The sequence below is a fragment of the Symsagittifera roscoffensis genome, chromosome 3 (assembly GCF_963678635.1).
Source record: "Symsagittifera roscoffensis chromosome 3, txSymRosc1.1, whole genome shotgun sequence".
Taxonomy (NCBI): domain Eukaryota; kingdom Metazoa; phylum Xenacoelomorpha; order Acoela; family Convolutidae; genus Symsagittifera; species Symsagittifera roscoffensis.
Genome location: NC_087064.1, coordinates 15,361,062 through 15,380,954, shown reverse-complemented (window position 1 = coordinate 15,380,954; position 19,893 = coordinate 15,361,062). Strand labels below are relative to the sequence as shown.

The 19,893-nt window shown below is 35.6% G+C and overlaps 3 protein-coding genes across 4 annotated transcripts in view; all 3 read right to left on the bottom strand.

The window, feature by feature from the left end:
* Nucleotides 1-19,893, bottom strand: part of LOC134842397 (integrator complex subunit 11-like) — a 546,173-nt gene that overhangs the window by 51,787 nt on the left and 474,493 nt on the right. The window lies entirely within an intron of this gene.
* Nucleotides 1-19,893, bottom strand: part of LOC134842399 (ubiquitin carboxyl-terminal hydrolase isozyme L5-like) — a 445,222-nt gene that overhangs the window by 64,329 nt on the left and 361,000 nt on the right. The gene's annotated exons all lie outside the window — the stretch shown is intronic.
* Nucleotides 8,637-17,142, bottom strand: LOC134842153 (eukaryotic translation initiation factor 5-like). Its single transcript, XM_063858365.1, has 8 exons — nucleotides 17,003-17,142; nucleotides 16,481-16,929; nucleotides 13,952-14,283; nucleotides 13,444-13,704; nucleotides 13,040-13,274; nucleotides 12,682-12,806; nucleotides 11,755-11,901; nucleotides 8,637-9,614 (listed from the first exon to the last, which is right to left on the bottom strand). The coding sequence occupies exons 2-8, from the start codon at nucleotides 16,638-16,640 to the stop codon at nucleotides 9,504-9,506; spliced, it is 1,371 nt and encodes a 456-aa protein (XP_063714435.1). The 5' UTR covers nucleotides 16,641-16,929; nucleotides 17,003-17,142; the 3' UTR covers nucleotides 8,637-9,503.

Below are 19,893 nucleotides of genomic sequence, written 5' to 3'. Positions count from 1 at the left end.
TATACGAATCGATGAATCTCAAATTTTCGTAGAGTTTTTTGGTTTTTTCCATTTTTGTCTGTGTACGTTTTTATTTACACTGAGATTGCCAAGAATATATATTTTTCTTCAGATGCGGGTATTACAAAAGAAGTATTTTTCTAATCGTTTTTTGCCAGTGCTTTGATAATAAAGTGTAATTCATAATTTGACATGCTATGAGCCACCACTGGAATGTAATTTGTCGTTTTTCTATTGACGTTACAATCATTATGTACATCAACTTGTCGGTTTAAAGGCAGTGATCAACTACCTCTTGATCATTGTCGGAAAAATCGTTCTCGCATATCCAACAAACCGTAGCATCTTTTCGTTCCTGGTCTGTTATACCGGTGAAAGTGTAATATTTCCTTTTTCTACGTAAGTTTGTCTCGCTAAGGATTCAAGGGAGCTAATTAGCTCTTCCATCACATTCGGTCCTCTTTTAAGCTCAAATTTTAACATGTCTTATTTTCCCAAATTCTATTACTGCTAAGACGTAGCCGCACGGTTGATGGATTTCAATAGTATGCGTGCTAGGTTTTTGCTGATCAGGTTGCGGTCCGTATACTGGTAAGAGCAGTGACTCCGAATCAAAGTAGATTACTCTGGTACGTACCAACGAGCTGTTAAGTTTTTGAACTTGTGGTCATCTTTTCCCGGCTTGGGCATTGTTATGACGACATCGTCATCTTGGTAGCACAGTTCTTGATGTCTTCCCAGAGTTTCGAATGAAGCTCATGTTTGGAAACATTTGCGGGAAATCTCAGATTGGAATCGGTGCGTTTTGTGCCGCACGTTCTCGACCAGTTTCTGGAGATCGCTTATCAACACAAGGTGATAATCTTATGGGCAACAATTCGCCTTTGTTGAACCTGAACAGAAAAATAAATTTTATAGGGCTTTTGAATAAGCAAAGAATATTAATGAGGGAGTATTGAGATTTTTGAAAGGCAAGTAGAACTTGCATACCAAAAGACGTTGATTTGACAATTTTTCAGCTTTTCAAATCTGTCCATATCCATCAGATCCATTGGCATTTCTTATTCCCATTGATTTTCACAATTCCTTCTTTGTCGAGATCGTTGGTTGAAATTTTATTTTTCTCCAGCCCCCGTATAGATATGGGGTAGTGGGTCGGCTCGTTCGAGTTGTGATATGCGGCAACAAAGCAGTAGGGAAAGCAACGGTCATCATCTTTAGTGTTGATATTTATCAACAGTGTAGAAGCAGCGCTGAGTGCATCAGGTAGCTCGAGGTAGGATCCTGCTCTTATTCTTGAGAACGCCGGGAACTGATTTGCAGTCTTTCAATTCGATCAACAATCCATCCGCTAACATGAGAAGAGAACGAGTTGACTTCGTTAATCATATATTCAATCAGTTCAATGTATTGATCCCCAGCTATTCATTCGAAGTACACTGTCAATGTCCTAGTGTTTAGAAATAGCATAGTCCTTTTGAATTTTCCAGTGTCCCCGTCTTGCACAGTGGGAATTTTGATCATCCCCACTTCCACATAAAATTGCACTTTGTTCGGACCCTCTTTGACCTTTTTTCAGTATGAGAGCACCTATTTCCTCCTTGTTTTGCATCATGACTTGAAGGAAATCCATTTCTTTTCCACCAACTTTGAGATCGTATCGAGGCAATTTCCATCTGAACGCGCTTTCCTTTGACGCAGCGAAAGACATCGTCTCGATGCCATCCCAAACTGGCAATGCTTGCTTTTTCAGCAAATGTTGTTGATAGCTTTCCGTGGTGAGAAGTATTGTATGGCAAAAGATACAATGACTATTGGAAGTCATGTCATGTGCCAGCTCGAGGTGCTCTCCGGCTTCCGACAAATTTTCAAATGATTCGAGACACTCATCGCAAACAGTTTGAGGAGGAGGGGGAGGAGAGATCTTGTGAACTTTTTAATCATGTCTTCTCAAGTTCCTTTTAGAGCTCAGTATTTTTCCTTACTGCTGTCAAGGAACAGGTGTCGCGATAGAAGTAGAGTTCAGCATTGTTTGTTAAAGTTACTGGAGTAATTCAGGAAAATTTCAAGATTTTGAAGCAAAAATGAGAAAGGACTACGAACAAAAATTTTGCGGGTAAGGACAAGTAGAAGCCATTAACGAGAGTTATACTTCGCCGTGAACTTGACAATAAGTACTTTCCTTTCCAAAAACAGGGTTTATTACATTTTTAACCTCTATATGTCTCATCACTTTGTTCAAGTGCAAGGGTTTTGTATATTAAATACTGATTCATTTACAGCCTCAAACTTTTGCTGTTAATTTTAAGTGGTAGCGATAATTTTTTTTTCAGGTTTGGCAATTTTTAGAGGACTGGTTTAGACTTTCAATTAACATTTCAGCACTAAATTACAAACTTTCAAGCATAGAATGATCCATATTGAGCCTAAAGATTTTTCTGACTAAGTTTAACTGAGTAACCAACAACATCATTTTTTGTTTTTCAATTCCAAGTACACGTCACCATATTTCTAAAATTTCACCTATTGTATTAAATGTACTAACTTACACGGCATCCTCCGTAATTATGATCCAGTCAGACATATATATATTCATTTTGCCCACTAACCAACACCTTTACGATTGTTAGAAAGTTTGAATTAGACACACAGTAAAAACTTTGTTCTGGTTAGCTTCAATTTTTTTCAATTAGAAAATTAGGTAGAACTGTAGAGTTTTTTGCTTAATAAATTTCGCAAAATTATTCAATTGTTACAGATTGATCTTCCATTTCCTTTTTTAAATCGATTTTTTTGGAAGCATTCCTTTACAAGTTTTTGGATGTTGCAGAGGTTAGGAACTAGGTTTCGTTGCGTATTTCTACTTCCAAAGGTTTCCAGATTATAACCAATAGAGCTGCTCTTAATTTGTTCTAGAAACTCAACGTAAAAACACACTTTTTTATTCTTAATATACATGTACTTTTGAATGCTTTAATTAGCACCAATTCTTTCTCACTTAAACTTTTTTGAGAAAACTTCCGAGAAAAATCAAGAATAAAAAGCGATTTACTAATTGTTTTGCAGGAAAAGTGATAGTTAATGATCTGTTGCTTAAATAATTTACTGTAGCAACTGAACAAGGTACCCTAAAAGAAAACATGTAAAAATTACCTAGTCATAATCAGACGTCATCAGTTTAAATTTTATATCTACCAGCAAATTGTTCGTTCAATTGATACTTTTTTCCTCCTAAATTCCCCGGTTCTGATCAAAATTTCTTGCAAAGTGAGTTCAATAGCGAAAACATGTAGAAAGCAGAAATCACGAATAACATTGAAACATGGAAATTTTCTACGGAAAAATCATGAAATTTATGTTGTAGAAGCAACAGAGAGACAATCATCAGTTTTGAAGAAGGTTTTGTTGAATTTCCTGCAATCTAATATACTTTTAAGAAAAAAATTACCACAGTTTTAGTCATTTTTAGCAGTAAATGTTCGTTTTTCATCAATGATTTGAACCTTATTATTATTGTTAAAGTAAAAAACTTCTCAGAAGTTGTAATTTTTGTACAATTTTGGGTTAATCATTAAGAAAAAACTGAGGAGGACTTGAATCACGGAGTTTGATCCGGTAATTTCAATGAATTTTGCTTTTTTTGTTAATTTGAATTATATTTGTAGGCAAATTTTCCCTGAACTGAACTAAAAATCAGTTAATTACAAAAATAAAAGGTTAAAAATGGAAATTTTTTGATAGATTTGTTTAATTTTTACTTAAGTTTCTCTATAATTACAACTAATTTTCCCGAGATGTTGGAAGTTTAAATATTGATTCAGCTAATAAGTGCTTTCTTTGTAGTGTTCAGAGCACTAAAAAACCCATTTTTAGCTCAAACTAGGGAAAATTTATTGTATTTCAAAATTTTGAGAGAAAATTGTGCAAAAATTCATATTTTTTTTTTCAAAATTTTGTATCAGTGTCTCAATATGATGCTAATTAAAATACATTTTGAGCTTGATTTTAAACTCTGCACGAAGGAATTTTTTTCAATAGATCAAAAGCAACAAAAACTAGCCAAAGTTTTGAGAGTTCTGCATTTTTTTCAAAAAATTGAACTTTTTACATTTTTTTCCAAAAACTTAAAAGTTGCGAGAAAACGTCCAAAAAGTAGCTTTATATAGTGAAATAGGAAAAAAAAGAACTAAACCTGAAACAAGCGAAAACTCGGCAACGTGTCAAATTCGAACTTGGGACCTAGAAAATTTGAGTCTCACGCACTATCCACTCAGCCACTGATGCCTAAAATCCCTAAAAACTAACAACCAATAACAGCTTTAGATGCTAATAAATTGCTCATTCTATGCAGCAAAAGAAGCACTAAGTACAAAAAGACACAATTTTTTTTGTAATGAATTGGAAAACAAAGAATTTTTCCATGTATAAACTATGCGTTTCAGAAAAATTGCGAAATACATTGAGTTGGAAAATTTCTCAAATCGAACTTTTTATCATTGTACTGCTGTTTTTTATCATTGTTTTTCTACCGCAGCCTTTTGATTCAAAATTCAAAAGTGGCAACAAAAGTAGCACTGTTGTTTGCGACTTAGGTTGGAAAAAAATGAAAGTTCGTGTTAATACACTTTGCTTCGCAAGTGTAAAAAATAGGAAAACGAAAAATTTATAGAATTTTAAATTTAGTGCAATAAAAATTGTTTTAAAATTTGTTTGAAAATTATCAATTACTTTCTTTCCGTATGCAAGTCGTCTCTTTCTGTATAGTGGAGAAACTTTGCATATCAAAAAAGATAAACACTTGAACGGTGAAATAAATACTTTTTCATAATCAGTCGTTGAATCTACGAAAATGCGAAATTTTTAGCTTCGTCAAGACAATTTTGGACATAATTTTAATTCCCTTTTTCAGCTGATGCAAAAAAATATCGTATTGGAATGTGTTAGGTTTCACTGTAATTTCGAGCAGGATGACTGGTACAAAGGAGAGTATCATTTTGAATTAACAAATTAAATTGGATTCATTTGAATAGTTTTTTCTTGAAAATCTGCAAACATTTTATCAAAAACGATTTATTCGCAAAATTAACCAAAACTGCAGTTGTTGACTAGAACATTTCTTTCGATTTGGCGTTGGATAAACGAAGTTAAATTATTATATTAGTTGTTGGCCCTATAACAAAAAAGAGCCTATAGAATATCCGAGTATCGCTAAAAAAATAATCAATTCAAAAAACCAAACTGCTCAAATTCAACAAAAAATGCAAAACATAAAAACCCATACCCGAATGAATTTTGCTGCTGTATAAGAGTTTTTATTTTTTTCGGCCCTATGAACAAATTTCTGAAATCATGCGTTGAATACAAAAAATCACTGTTAAATATAACTTTACAAGCTACATATTTCAAGTCTTTTTCTCAGCGTATTACCATAAGTACTGATTGTTTGGAACTTTACGGGTTATTTGAAGCAAGTTAACCTTCAAAATTTACAAAATTGTGCAAAATATTTGTCTATTGTGCAAAATGAGTAAAGATTTTGTGCAAGAGTCCGTCTTTTGTGCATCATGATTATACTTTATTTTTATTTTGGTGCCGTATTTCATGCATGTAATCTCAAAATACTCCACTGGGGTTCGATTGAAGTTCTCACAAAAAAACTAGATGCTACAGAAGATCAGAGTATTGCAGAAAAGATATTCATTCAAAAAACCAAACTGTTCAACTTCAACAAAAAGTGAAAAGCACAAAAACCAGACTCGAAAGATTTCTGCTGCTGTATAAGAGTTCTGTTTATTCTGCCCTATGATCAAAATTTAAGTACTCATGCGTTTATTTTGAAAAATATTGTTACCTATAACTTTTCGAGCTACATATTTCAAGTCTTTTTCCCAATGTTCTACCGTATGTACTGAATGTTAAGAGTTTAAAGGATTTTCTGAAGTACCTCTAACCTTCAAAACTTTTTTTATAGTGATAGATAATTCGGAGTCCCTCTTTTGTGCAATGTGTGAATATTTATCTTTATTTTGGTGCCGTATTTCGTTGTATCTAATCTCAAAATACTCGACTGGGCTTCTTTTCTAATTCTTCTATTTAATGATTTATATTTTTCTTTGTAGCTGGGTTTTGTATGATTAGTGTGTATATTAGGTAGTTGTTGCAGAATTCAGAATAGCATTAGTAGTTAATGGCACCAGCGGATTTAGGAGGGGGCGGACGGCCTCCCTCTCAAAAATTTGAGACCCTACAGGCCCAAAAGATCCCCCTTATGTACTATTTTGAGATATCGATATTTGGTGACGGACCCTAAAATTTTTCACAGGCGCCGTTGGCGCAAACATGTAATATTTTTGATGGGGTAGCGCGCGCCGAAAAACGCAATTTTTTGGTCAATTTTGTTTTGCAAAAAATTGTCTAAAAGCGCCTTTTTTTTGCCCTGTGTTTTCAAAATTTGATGTCAATATCTTCAGTTTGTCTTAAACATGTTCAGCATGAGATTTTTGTAATTACGGGTAAACTTTGTTTGTTTTCTATTTGTGGTAATGTCTGTTTTAAATAGAGCTACATGAACTTTTGCTAGTTTTTTAGGTTCACGCTTGGGTTGTTGTAATAGATTTTGGTCTAGCTAGCATTCCGAACGCTTAGTGACACAGCTACCAGACAGTTGAAAAAGAGTCATTTAATGCAAAGAAACAGAAAACAAAGCTAACTTGTTTTATTTGAAAAAACGTCAGCTTTCGATTTTCAAAAGTTTTTTTTTGAATTTCAAGAAAAGTTTATGATAGACACTTGTTCGGTTAAGATAACCCAATTTGAGAAAAATAAAATAGGATCAATAGGTGAATTATATATTCAGCTGAGAAATCTGAAAACTAAATTGCATTCTCGAAATTAGCAGTCAATCACATTATTATTAATACATGTTTTATTAATTTGCTTGAAAAAAGTGGCTTCTCAGTACTACATTACGCTCGCTGGTAAAAAGTGGAAGGACAAAATCATTCAGATTCATTTTATTAAACCTTATATGAACAAAAAAAATCCCAAAAAGAAAATTACAAAATCAATCTGATTTTTTTTGTAATGGAAAAATCCCAATGACAAAATAACTAAGCGGGAGATATTTGTGGCTCCTTCGAAACGCAGAGAAGCTATCAGTTATCCTTAGCCAGTCTGTTGAAGCATAGTTCATATATATTTATTCTCACATTCTAGACATGTTATGCGAAGCTGTTATTTACTACTCAAGGCCATTTGCGTATAGAGATTTCATGTGTTACCATCATTTTATCCAAAAAATCTCAGGCTAGGGTAGACCTGAATCTAGAGGCCACGCGGGATCTGGTACTCACATTCTTGATTTTACGTACTCAAAGGAAACGCCAACACTCTGTGCAAAACGCCTGTAAATCGATCAAACTTTTTCATTGAATCCGGACAAAAGGTGTTATTACTTATGTTTTAAGAGGGTATTGGCATTCATTACTCTGTGATTTCATAGCTAGAAAAGTTGTGAAAGTTTGACTATTATACATTTGTCATAAGAATCAAATAGCATAGCCCGTCAGGCATCGAGAAAATTTCTCTGCTTACTTGAAACCATAAATTATGAAAGTATCAGAGAATTTCCAGTGTTTTGCAAACCCACCTTTTATGAAGAAAAAAATGTTTGGCTATAAATACGCCTTAACAGAAAAGTTGCTGAGTTTCTCTGGCTACAATCATGAAACACAGAAGTTTTTGATTTCAACGGTCAAATGGACGATATTCTTTTTAACGTTTTTGCCATTTTCTCTGCAATTAATTAAGATATTTTGAAATTATTTTGAAGAGCTCAGCCGGGCCAAAATTTGATCCAGTATTTCATTTTACGCATAATTTTGCGCTGATGATCGCAATAAGGCACCAAAGAACTATTCCAGCAAATATTTTGGACAACTTACTGCTCCAAATTCATGAACAGGATTCGCATTAGTAGTCATCTTGTTTGTTATTTTTCTCCAACTTTCTGGTATAAGCTCTCGAGAATTTTTAATGTATGTGTCGTCCCAAAAGATATGACAAGTTTCTCAAAGCCGGAGCGAACTGTCCAAATTCTGTTGTCTGTCATCTTTCAGCGGCATAAAGAGTAAGTGAAGCTAGTCAGCTTCCTAAGGAACTATTTTGAGCCCATACATTGAAATTACTCATACTGTTTGCGAGGAAGTTTCCACAGCAAGAACACCTCTAAATCAAATTATGAGATACTGGCTAACTTAAGCCTTCGAGAAAAAAACTTTTTCAAAATTTGGCCCAGCTAAGAACTTTGAAATAGTTTTATCTGCCATATGTCAAAATTTCAATCTTTTATCTTAAAAAATTACAGAGAAAAGGATAACGAAGAAAAATTTCGTTCAATTGCTCGTTGAAACCAAAAAGTTGCAACTTCTAAGTCCAGTAACTGTAGCCCCCTGTTGAACAAAGGGAATTCTTTACACGGAACAAAATCAGCATATGCTTAACCGTTGAATTAGTTCTTAATAGGGGCGGAAATTATATACTATGTACCATTGGAGGATAGTTACCGAGATCCAATTCGCTTTACGATTTTAAATCATGTTTTCTATAATAGTTCAACTTTGTGTCAAGAAAAAACACGACCAAATAAGGCTCAATTCTGAAAGTAGAGATTAAATATGCACATTTTGTTACATGTAAAACAACGAACCATCAATTTCGTTCGTCTGATACAGTATACACCATTTTAATTCAATTCGAACCACATTGAAGGAAATTTTGAATTCGAACCATGATTATTCAACTCAAAGCAAGATTTACAAACTCCCGCATTTATCAATATAAGACATGAAATGGTGAACTTCGCTGCAAACTCTCGTGGTTTAACAGCAAATAAAACTTATGTTTAAAATGTGACCTCGTTTTTGAAAATACCAATATCATTTCTATATAAATTTCAACTATAGTCGATTTTAAATTATGATAATCGTAGCATGACGTAATTATAAAACGAGAACACATGATATTTAACTGGAACCAAGCTGAACGTCAATATTTAGGTATTCAGAAGACTGATAATCAAATAAGGCATCAAAACAATTTTAAATATAAAACCAAAATAAGCTTCAACAGAATCATAAGAGAATCGTGTTTATGTAACCAGTGGTCTCAACAACTGAAAATCATCAATAGTTTGTCAACTTTTAATTTATATTCATGGCGTGATGTTCTTTATTTGTTCCTGGACTTTTAAAACTGTTGAGAAGGTTAATCTTAATGTTTTAATGAGTCGAGAAGTCCAGGAACGGAGGAATATACATGATGGCTGGTCGCAAACGAACGGTGCAAGCAAGGTTAACTAAGATCAATGTTAAGGTATACGAGCCATGCAATCTTGTTAGTTCTATCACAAGTAAATATGTTTTCTGTTTTGAAACTAAAGTGAATAATTTCTGATCTCTGCTTAAGTCTTAGTTTCATTTCATTCGGCCTAGTGGCATGTCGGCTTAGATGTCATCTATGTCTAAGTCGTCATCTTCCTCGTTCTGTGCTGCTCCTGCCGAAGCCCCGTTGGAGGTCGGAGCTGCCGCTGCTCGGGTGGTGGTCGAAGTCGAGAACTAAACATAGCTGCGCTTGAGAACTATAAATAAAATTACCACCAGCTGCATCATATTCGAAAGATCTAGTTAACTTTCTTCAAACTTTTCAAAAATTGCTCTAGCTGTCTTGCTTATTTAAAAACATAGCCAACGCAGAAACAAACTTGTTTCTTGAAAAAATCTCAACTTACGAATTTCAAATAAAAAATAGATGCCCCTAAAGTTCGTTGAATTTCTTGAACAATTTATGATTGGCATTTTTTTTGATAAATTAACCCAATTTGAGAAATCTGGGTAAGTAAAATTTTTCACTGATAACTGCAAATTAAATTCCACGTTCGAAACAAGAAGTGGATGACGTTTTTCGTGACTTTTGAGCTTTCGATGGTGGAGTTTGCCAAAGGAAATGAACTGAACTTTAAAAATCAAAAGTCAAACCGCGAAAATCATATTTGAGCTTGAATAATCTTTCAGACTTTTCCTGAAAAAAAAACATGAAAAAATTTTCACGACCTATCCTATGTAAGAGTCCGTTCATCGACTACTATTTATAATCGACTTTGGACTGAGAAACATACGGTGTAAACTACCTAGGATAAAAACTTTCGGTAGCAACCAGCAGATCTGAACCCAAAGGTTTGAAAATTATTGCAAGGCAATTAAAAATTCAACACAAAAACCACTGACAGAAACAACAAGAGTAGATGATTGCAATGCAAAGAGCACAGAAAGTTTGGACATAAAAAAAGCAGTTAATTCCAGTTTGTGCAGTTTTATACTAAGTTTTCAGAGCTTAAGTAAAACTTATCACACTACTATGAGCGAGCTAAAATTTTGCTAAAAACTATGATTATTCGCAAAAACGTAAAAAGGCATGAAAATGATATACCACTCGATCCATTCTGATTACTATAAATGATACTTGATTCAGAGTAAAAAAATCGACCCAACAGAAGATGATCGAAAATGTGAATGAACTCTTTCAACTTCTATAACAATTGATGAACACTTTTGTCGATAAAATCAATCCAATTTGAGAAAACTGGATCAATAGGTAAAGTTTTTATTTCGCTGGGAAACCTGAAAATTAAATTCCATTTTGAAAACTAGAATTTGATCACGTTTTTCGTGATCTTTACGCTTTCGCTGTTCAATACAGGAGTTTGCTTTCCTTTCAAAAAAGGAAAAGAACTGAACTTAAAAAGAAATCAAAAATCGAACCGCCAATAAGTAAATTTTAGCCTCAACAAATTCTAAGACTCGTCCTGAAAAAAAATCCTCGTGACCTAAAATAAAAGTCTGAACTACGTTCATCGATTCTTAATAAAAATAACATATTGCCATAAGCTAATTGAAACTTAAGAACAATTTTGATTGAAAATTTTTGATATAACTAACCCAATTTGAGAAAACTGGATCATAGCGTAATTTTTTATTCCGCTAGAGCAACCTGATAATTAAATTCCATTTTTGAAATTAGAACTCAATCACATTTTCCTACTGTTACACTTTCGCTGTTCGATAGTGGAGTTTGCTTTCCTTTAATAAAGGAAATGAACTTCAAAAGAGCGTTTGCAAATTATAAGACTTTTCCTAATCACAAGCGCAATCATTATTCAAGCATTATATAAGCTGATCATCAGTTTTAGTTTCTTCTTCAAACGTTAGCCGCCACCATTTTTCACCCCTGAAAAAACTCAAAAGTCAAACTGCGAAAAAATAAATTTCAGCCTGAACAAATGTTAGATTTTTCCTGGAAAAGAAACAAAAAAAAAAACATCGCGACCTATATAAGAGTCTGAACTACGTTCATCAACTTTCAAACATTAACAATGAAAAATGCGTACAGTAAAAAAAACTCACAGATATGGCAAATACGCCGACAAAACAAGCAGACACGAAAGAACATTTTATACAAAACGGATTATTTCCCTATTTTAAAAACAAAACAGGCCCTGGTCACGTTCTAATCCAGGACCTTTGCCGTCCCAGGAGTTTTCGTTGCCTCCAGAGTAAGTGTGTATCAGCAGATGCTAAGAAATTAGAGTTTTAAGAATCAATATACTTATTGATTCTGTTAAGCAAGTTGTTGACCCGAAAAAAAGTATATATTCCGATCGCAAGCGTAAATAAGGATTATTATTAGGTGCGTTATTACCTCGATGTCTCCGTCATCCTCGTTTCCTTCACCATCCTCGTCCTCTTCGTCCGAATCCTCCTCCGCATTCTGCAGCCATTCCACAAAGGGAGCTGCTTTGGCTCGGATCTCCTTGGACAACTCACGCGACACAAACTTCTTAGTAGCCTAAAAACAAGCAAGTTAATGAGCCTGAAGGATGCCACTGAAATGGTGAGCTTCTAAAGAAAATATTGCTATAAAGCATTCACTTAACTTAGAGGACGATTTGAAAATTACAGGACGATTTGATGCTTTCAAAACAGTGGGATAATCAGATCATGCCTTTCAAATTGAAAGAGAAAGAAAGAATTTATTTCTCATTGTTAATGGTAAATATGCATATAACGAGAATTTTAACACGAAGCACCAAAAACAGTGAGGGGACAGTTAACGAACCCAATTGAGTTACAGAGCACTGCCCGTTTTATCACATGAAAAACGAAATTTGAGATCTTCAAAGAAAAGGAAAAATATATAAATCTGAAAACATAAAAAATAATAAAATAATAAACATAAAGCAGCAGATTTATGGCATTGTCTAGGCAGGCTAATTACATAAGGTCCAAGCTCTGCATCAATATTTAAAATGATTGTTCAATCGTAGTCGGTATAAAACCAAATTAAATAAGAAAAGAGTTCAAGTTCATCACTCATAATTTCTGAAACTCGCTAATCGTAGGCACCCCTATTCGTTTTCAAAAACAAAACTTGAACTTGTTCACTTTACGGTTACTGCTTCTACTAACTGTGTCCCATCCCTTGAAGCCTCTCTATCATCAAATAGTTTCCTACTGATAGTCTCCTACTTTGACTTACAAATTCAAAAATAACATCACTAAAAACAAATGTCATCAGCATCTCACAGACTACTTTTAGCTACTTAATAAATGCAACGCAATTACTCGCCTTCTTGCTCCATTCGATCACGACCTCTTCAGAGATGAGTCCGTTGTCATAGGCCACATACAGCATGTTCTGCACCTTGCTGATTAGCTGATCCTTGTGTGCCTCTATCAATTTTTCCAGACCACCTTAATTTCAATACCGCAGTGAGATTTTAAGAAAATGGCAAAGGGCCTTGGACGCATTATGTTGTAAATACGATGTAGCACAAAAAGTTTTAAAAATCATTCAAAAAGAAACAAATGTAGCCGGTTGTTGTGCAAGCAGCACAGTATTAGATGGAAAAAAATTAGTTACTTCATGATCAACGAGTGTAGGGGACAAACGACTAACAAGGCAGAAAAAGGGGATTATTCATCACCTAACAACTGCTTCTGGGCTCTCTCGTTCGGTCTCGCTCCATCCTTGATGTCTTTCACATGAAGGAAGCGCAGAAACAGGTTCTTGTAAAGGGGCATCTCTTTCAGCACATTCTCAGTGAAGATGACGCCGACCATGATCAGAGGCGCAGTATCGTTGATGTCTAGTTCCATGGCCTTCTCATACACTTCTTTTGCAACTGCCAGGTCGTCCAGTTTGCCTTCACGCTTCTTCTCCTAGAACCATTATCAAACTTGTATAAGCTGCTTATTAAACTTTATCATAAATGATTACAACTATACACAATGATTATGATTTGAGTTTCGCTTAACGTTTGAGTTTCATAGACAGATCGATCTTTACAATTCTTGCATGAACTACCATCGTTTTTTGTTCAGTACTAGCCTCCATGAAATTGTAGAACAGTTCTTGTCGTTCCAGAGGAGTCTTCTCCAGTTCCACAGTGATAGTCAGTCCTTTCACCCCCATGCTTAGATCCTGCTGTCGCTTGGCCACTGCATCCGCACTCGTATCTTCCGACCAGTCGTCGAACTCTCTGTCGTCTGCCCCATTCGCAGTTCCATTCCCAGTCGGAATCACTTCTTCCAGTTCGTCATCATCTCCCATGTCCAAGCCTTCGTCATCTCCGTTCTCATCACCGCCACGCTAATATACATTGAGTTGGTGCAGAGGCAAAGCAAAGCATTTGCATCACTCGCAATATATAACTATATGCCAGTGATCAGGCATAAAACGTTCCCGTTTGATAAAGCTTGCTAATCGATAGTGTATATATTTTGTTCCTTAGTAATGATAAACAATTCTCCAAAAAAGCATAGAACTTTCAATATCCCAAATCAAATTGGGAAAAAATATCAATTACATATTAGATGATTTGTTAAAATGAACTCACTTTCTTCTTGCTCGCATAGTTCTTCGCCGCCGATTCGCTCATCTCGGGAGGATGGTTCAGTATGTAAGTGCAGACTTTGTGAGTCATGTCAACGGTAGCATTTGTGTAGCCACAGGCCATGCATTTCTGAGGAATAATTTTCTTCTTCTGATTAGGTAGCAGAGTAGTCTCCGGATTGTCGCACTCTGGACAGAGCACGAACTTCTTAATAAACCCATCTAGTAATTCTTGCAGTCTGGAACCGTCATGAGACCCATTAACAATGTATCGTTCCTTTTTGGCGTCGATTTGAGTTTGAGCGCCAAGTTCACATCCAAAATATTTGCAAGGATCTACAAATGAACAATTAGTTTTAAAAACAGAACCAAAGTAATATATGCAAAATTTCCAGTCAAACATATGATTGAGTGAAAAACCTGCAACATTCCATAAGACCTGAACGAAAATACCTAAATGAACAAAGCTAGTTTTGAACCAAAAACATGCCAAGATATTCGAATAAGAAACTAACATCGGAAGATAATTTACCCAATGGTAACAAAGCCAAAAATACCTCAGCAGAAACCCTTTAAGAAGGAAAATGCACAAGAATTAAGACTTTATGAAAAGTTAATGAGTCTCCCTCGCCCTCAAGGCACAAACACTTAAAAAACTTTTTTTCTTGACAAATGAAACGATATGAGGCCACTAATCCGATATATTATACGCCAAAACCTATCAAGCCGAACAAAAAGGAAACAAAAATTAAAAAGCCAAAAAAAAAAATTGTTGTCATGAAAAACTAGAACTATAATTTCTATTATTACTTTTAGCATTTTGTAAGATCCAAAGTAAGCATAAAAAATATAGGTCTCAAAAATAGGTCACTATGGCGATAAAAAATAGGCCGAAATAATTTGAACTAAATAAAGTTTTTAAGCGGAAAAAGAGAACATTTACGAAGTGAAGGTTCTATTATTACTTTTAGCATTTTGTAAGATCCAGAAGTAAGCATAAAAAATATAGGTCTCAAAAATTGGTCACTATGGCGATAAAAAATAGGCCGAAATAATTTGAACTAAATAAAGTTTTTAAGCGAAAAAAGAGAACATTTACGAAGTGAAGGTTAGTAAAATCACAATTCAACCCTTGCAAAGAACTATTTGGAAACAGGAAAAAACCATCGCGCATCAAATGTAAACAGAGAGGTGAAGGGGAGCTTTGCACTACCTTCGACACCGCTTAATTACAGCATGGCAAACTAAGCGACATTATACGATACGACAGCCGAACTTTTTGAAAATCTCGAAAAAAAACTTGATCTACCAAAAATTTTCAAATATTTGTCTCGAATTATTTTGAAAGATGTTCAGTTTGGATAATAACAAATAAAAATTTTGACTGTCTAATTCGCAAAAAGCTATCAAAACGGCAACGAAGACGAAAATACTGTAAAAAGACATCCGTTCAGCTTGAAAGATCGTTTTTATAAATGAGGATTTTCAAGTTCACTCACCTCAAAACACAAACACTAAAATAAAAGTATTGGTTCGCCATTAAATGCAAAATGAGTCCACTAAGCACTTCTATTATGAGCTGATATCTTTTATGACGAAAAAAATGATCGGAACTATTCTAAATCGGACGAAATTAAACCAAATCAGTTTTTACGATTCGAAAAATATATTATTACAACAATGTTTCAAAATTAATTTCTTTGTAAACTTAAGAAAACTTAACTCTTGAACAAATTTTCACTGTATAAACCTGCTTTCATTTTCAATGATCTAGTGAACAAAAGCGGCGAACTTTTTTTGGCACTAACATTAATTTACTGGCACGGACAGATCACGCTTTGCACCGAGGGCACTGATACAATAGCCACCCTGGTTAAGTAAACGTAGCCACCAGACAGTTGGAAACGGGTCAATCAATGCAAGACTATGCAATTAACTTCAAGTTTCGAATTTCATAGTAAAAATTATTTGGCCTTAATGCTCTTTGAATTTCAAGACGAGTTTATGATTGTCACATTTTGGATAAAATTAACTACATTTGCGACAACAGGATCAATGGGTTAAGTTTTTTTTACGCTGAAAAATCTAAAATTTAAAATCTACTTTCGAAACTAGAAGCCGTTCACCCTTTCTCGAGCAATTTCCACGTTCGTATTCGGAGAGCTCAATTTAGTTAACTTTTAGCAAAGAATTTGAATTGAACTCCAAAATATCATAAATTCCTAAATGTATTCATAAATGTAATAACTTGTATGAATGCTCATCATAGTTATAACGGCATATGAAGCCTTTTTCCTGAAAATAAACAAAAAAACACCAAGATGAATATAAGAGTCCTCGCTACGTTCATCGACTCTTTATAACTAAATGATTCAGTTAGACAGTGGTTAACAGGAACAGAGTATGTTCCGCTTAGACGACAATTGCTAATAGCAAGCGTAGCTTTCTTAATTCAACACTCCATTGGAGCAAAAAAGCAGCCACCCTATAATCCTTTGACTTGCAACATGAATCATAAATCGATTACACTTACAAGCTGGTGGTCGGCTGAGCGCCTTCGCAATGTCCACCATATTGACAATAACAGTTTTGATTCCATTTCCTTTTCCCTCCACCTTGGCTAGGATTCGGGGCATCTTGTACCGATAGAAGGAGTCGGTAACCTCCGAGTTGACGTTGACCATTCCAGACATGATTGCAACTTATTTCGTTTCTGCTCTGATTCAAATATCCGACAAGCTGAAGACCTTTTGGACTTGCAGTGTGTTTCAAATAAACATTGACTGTGTTTGGAAGATTCGGCGCTGGAAGTCGAGTTTTGTATGTGCAATTCACCCAAATGCTCGAGAATGTCTAGTCCAGGTTGCTTTTTATAAATCGACATAGACTGATTACTGCCTTGATGTGGCTCTGTTGTCAGCAATACTTTTTTGATGCGACGCTTTTTGTGACGCTCTCGAACAAGCTCGATATTTGATTTCCCTAAAAAAATAAGGCTTTTAGTGTTTTAGGTAGGTAGTCAAATTTTTTGAGCTTCAGAAAAATGCACACTTACCAATTTTGGTTTTCGGAACCGGCATAAACCTTTATTGCGCTCGATTGTTTTTCGATGATTTTCTGTTAACGAACTACAGAATGAACTCCAGCTGGATTTCAATAAATAGATAATACCAATCTGAAACAATTAGAGCTCATTCTTTGTGATATAACTTATAAGCGAAAACGCAGAGCTTAAACACAGAAGCTAAGCTTCGCAAACACTATCGAGAAAACGACAAAAAGCAGCTGTCCAATAAGAAAAAAAGACTCGAACTAGTAAAAACTCGGCTACGTCACGGATCGATCTGCGAGTCTCACACGCTAACTACTAACTCTTTTAACACATAACAAACACTAGCCCTAAATAAAGCACAGAACATAGGCAATGAAATTTCAAATAATACAGATCGTGAATATGGTCAAGTCAAGTTTTTTATGACCATTAGGCAGTGCCTCTTGTGGTCATTTCAAATGTTTTTTCCTATCTCCGTTCGAGATCGTACGTCAATTCCAATCGCTTTCCATTGTTTGTCCAGTTTCCACTTGAATTCGTCGATGGTCTTGCTTTGCACTGTTTCCTGTGGCATATTGTTCCAGTCGAGAGGTGCTCTTATCGTGAAGATTTTTTTTCGCATTTCTAGATTTGCTTTACGTACTACTACTTTACATGCGTTACCTCTAGAATCCCTATCATTACGCACGAATAGTCCCGCAGTGCCATTCCTATCATAAGAACCATAGCAGATTTTATACATTTCTATCAATGTCCCTCTTTTCCTTCTGTATTCCAGCGATGATATATTCAGTTCTTTAAAGCGTTCGTAATAGGATAGATTTTTTATACCACTAACTAGACGCGTCGCAATTCTTTGTACGTTTTCCAAGATCTTTTGATGCTTGATCAACCTTGGTTGCCAGATTAAGTTCGCAACTTCAAGGTCTGGCCGTATCAAACGTTTGTAGATGTTTAAACATACTTGTTTCGTGACTTTAGAGAAGCTTTATTTAATTACTGCTATCTAGCCGTTTGCCTTAATGGCTTTTCTACTGATTATAGCAAAAATGCGACTAAGTGAGTGAAAATTTAATGAACACTGCGAACGATGTACAATCTATTCAATTTGAATTTAGAAATGCACTCTAATGCAGGGGTGGATTAAGAGGGGGGATGCTCATCCCTTCCCCCTCCCCCCAACCAAACCAAGTATAGGGTCCCTGCTTTGATAACGTTATATGACATCCATTTTCGACGACCATAAGTCATTGGCCACTGGGTGGAATGTCGTTGAGTGAGTCTGCGCTAGTTGAGAACGCGTGATCGGCTCTTCAGTGAACTCGTCGACAAAGGATGTACCATTCGTTCGTTCGTTCACAAAGGCATGCCTGCCCATCGGCTAGCCACTGATTGCAGCGTCTCGGACCACCGCTCTCCATCCCAGCCTGTCCTGGGCGACTTCGTAGCATAAATCTTTCCATGACTTCTTCCAAAACTCGTGCCTCAATCTCGGAGGCCTGAGGATCGGTTCAACGCCTTCCTTGACGTCCATTCTCCATGTTTTTCTGAGGCCACCCGGTGGACGTTTCCATGACTGAGCTTTTCCAAACAATTGTGCCAGTCGGTCATGTCTGGGGGTTTGACCTTGAGAAATACGCAATTTTGGAGTGAAATTTTAATTTTGCAAAATTCGAATTGAGCATGTCATGCTCAATTTTCTCGAACCAACTGAAAATGAAAAAGTCAAAAATCAGAACACCCGAATTAACAATTGCGGGAAACTACTCAAGAAAAAGGCAGGAAATTGCTGTTCGCAATTTCTCGATACGAAATATCAAGAGAGTAGAGCTGTCTTATCCCGAAAACAGGAGAAAACAACATTGACTTGAGGAAGGATCACTATTCGAATGGAATAGTGTGGACCTTCAACGGAATAGAGGACTACTCGAGTGTCCTAATGGTCCAAACGAAAACTTCAATTCTTGAGACAGAACTTGCTTTCGTTATTGAAACTAATTGGCCTTAAAACTTATTTAGTTATATTAGTTAATTCTCAAGCTGCTCAGTTATAACTTACTCCTCATACTCAAGTGCGTCGATATGTAAGTTCCAATTTAAATTTCTCGAGTGCATTTTATGATAGTTATGTTGAGATAAGGCGAGTTTTAGGTTGATCCATCTGAAATGGATCAAAGTTCCACTGTCCAATAAAAAGTAACTAAGCGGATTGTTCCGACCCGGTTTTTAACGGCGTTCATGTATTTTGGGTATCCCGAGACCTAAGTATGGGGACGTTTTTATTTCTAGAGTGGGGGGTATTTTGGTAGTGGCCTTTAAGCTGTAATGGGTTCCAGTCTCATGTCGCAAGCGAACCGAATTGGCTCCGACCGTTCTTGAGGCGGAAAAACACAAGAGATAGTGTCCCTGACTCTTGAGCCAATGGTTATAGGGCCTATTTTTCTTAAGCCTCATATGTGACTAAAGTAGGCGACTGTTACATAGTGTTTTTATGGCGCTCCTGGGTGTTTTTACGACATCATGACTACGGAGTCGAACCCACTTGACACAGCTCCGGGCTACATGCCCATTCTAGAGTACCGGTGGTACGGTTCAGCGGGAACGTGTAAACCTTCCGGTTGTACCGTGATAGCTTTTTAAGAAAACTCAAGAAAACTTCCTGGTACGCTCTCCGAACGAGGCTTAGCTAACCGAGTAAAGGGGGGCAACGAGGGGGACAAAAACACGAGCAAAAAAGGAAAACAAATAGGAACAAAAACTATAAAACGAAAAAAGACAGTGACTTTGATACCAAATTAGTTGGATCGAACCTTTGTATTAATTAAATAGTATACACATACTGTTTTACAAGACCGATCGTTTCGATCAATCTAGCAATTTAAACCAGTGACCTT